Source organism: Apium graveolens, unplaced genomic scaffold, assembly GCF_009905375.1.
Source record: "Apium graveolens cultivar Ventura unplaced genomic scaffold, ASM990537v1 ctg1500, whole genome shotgun sequence".
Classification (NCBI taxonomy): domain Eukaryota; kingdom Viridiplantae; phylum Streptophyta; class Magnoliopsida; order Apiales; family Apiaceae; genus Apium; species Apium graveolens.
This window is the reverse complement of record NW_027417265.1, coordinates 34,571-36,186: the sequence shown is the minus strand read 5'-3', so window position 1 is coordinate 36,186 and position 1,616 is coordinate 34,571. Positions and strand designations below refer to the sequence as shown.

The 1,616-nt window shown below is 32.4% G+C and overlaps 1 protein-coding gene across 1 annotated transcript; it reads left to right on the top strand.

The window, feature by feature from the left end:
- The first annotated feature begins 799 nt into the window (after positions 1–799).
- LOC141699923 (uncharacterized) lies at positions 800–1,237 on the top strand. The gene has a single exon (XM_074503723.1). It carries the CDS (start codon positions 800–802, stop codon positions 1,235–1,237), a length of 438 nt encoding a protein of 145 aa, XP_074359824.1.
- Positions 1,238–1,616: the final 379 nt, after the last annotated feature.

Here is a 1,616-nt window from a genome sequence, read left to right as displayed (position 1 = left end):
TTAGGATTGTGGATGATGTCATCTCCTTTCCCATAAAGAAGAGGATTAAATTAACCATATGTTTTGGGATTGATTGTCACTCGAACTATCACTCTATCAAAAAACATGCTAATTTAACCTAGTTAAATAACTGAAGCAATCTCAGTTTATATCTTCCAACACTTTCCGGAGTCATATGTAATTCTGCTAACCACATTAGTTTCCTTTTACTTTTAAAATGAATGTAAAAGGAAATGACATAAATGAATATTGAGTTTCTTTCTTTCTAGAATGTTCACTTTGAGTGCATCATTAATTACCATGGAATGCTTAATCCGAAACTCATGAATCTTTTTCAATCACCGGTCCAAAATAAAAGTAATAAGCCACAACCAAAAATTGATATTTGTGATTTTATGAAATATGATTGGAAAAAATATTTTCAACATTAATGCGAATTTATAATTTTCATAAGCATACATACTGTTTTGATTAACATAATCTATCCCAGACATCTTATAGTTTCTCTTGACTATAGTCTATTTCGATCACGGGTAAAATAGTTGGAGATTTATTTTGTGATGTCATTATCTATTTCTTTAACACTTCTTGTGTGCTTCCTAGCATCAGTACTACTGGCATTGCTCTAATTCCAAAAGTTTGAATTCCAACATTCATAAATGAACTTCAGACCAATATCGTTATGATCTGTTCCATTTAAATGTATGACTGAGATCATTTCTATTAAAGATGGTCATGCCTTGTTAGTATTTCCCGGTTCGCTTTTGTCTCATGTAGGAAAATTGGAGACAACATATAAATGGCTGAAGGGTTAGTAAAAAGTTACAGTCGTAACAAAGGCACCCTAAACTGGGATTTGAAAGTTTCTCTCTACAAAGCATTTGATTCCCTTCACTGGGATTTTATTGCTCTTGGTGTCATGATTTTTTTTATTAAATTTATTAATTGGATTTGGGACTGCATATCTGCTCCTAGATTCTCTATTAAAGTTAATGGTGCTTTAAATGGTTTCTTAAAGAGAGCCAGATGTTTAATCCAAGGTGACACAATGCTAGCTTATCTTTTCTCTCTTTACATGGATGTGTTCTCTTCTATGATTGATAAAGTTCCTAATGCTCACTTTCAATTTTACTGGAAGTGCAAAGATCTTAAGCTGAATCACCATCTATTTGCTGATGATGTGCTTTTGTTTCTAGAGTTAGTCATGATTCTAAATGGATATAAAGAACACGATTAACATTTTCTCGATAATGAGTGGCCTCTCTCCTAGCATAAAGAATTATGGTATTCTTCTGCAATGCTTCAAGTGATTTAATGATACTTATAATGTGACATATGGAGAACTCCTGATCCGCTTCTTAGGTGTAGCTCGTGTTACTAGACGTATCTATGCTTGGACTAATCTTTTGTTATCTCTAGTTTATAGAGCTCAACCCATAAAGGATATACCTGAAGTCCACTTTTATCATTACCCGATCAAAGACAACTTTAAACATAATCAAAGTATATTAATCAACATATAAAAATATAATGATTTCACATCTAAGGACCATGACATCATTATCACTATAAGAATTACTTATGATACAACACACATGTAGAATCTCACACTGGGT

What these genes read in the sequence shown, in the direction of transcription:
- LOC141699923 (XM_074503723.1), top strand. Translation starts at nt 800, where the DNA reads ATGGCTGAAGGGTTAGTAAAAAGTTACAGTCGTAACAAAGGCACCCTA.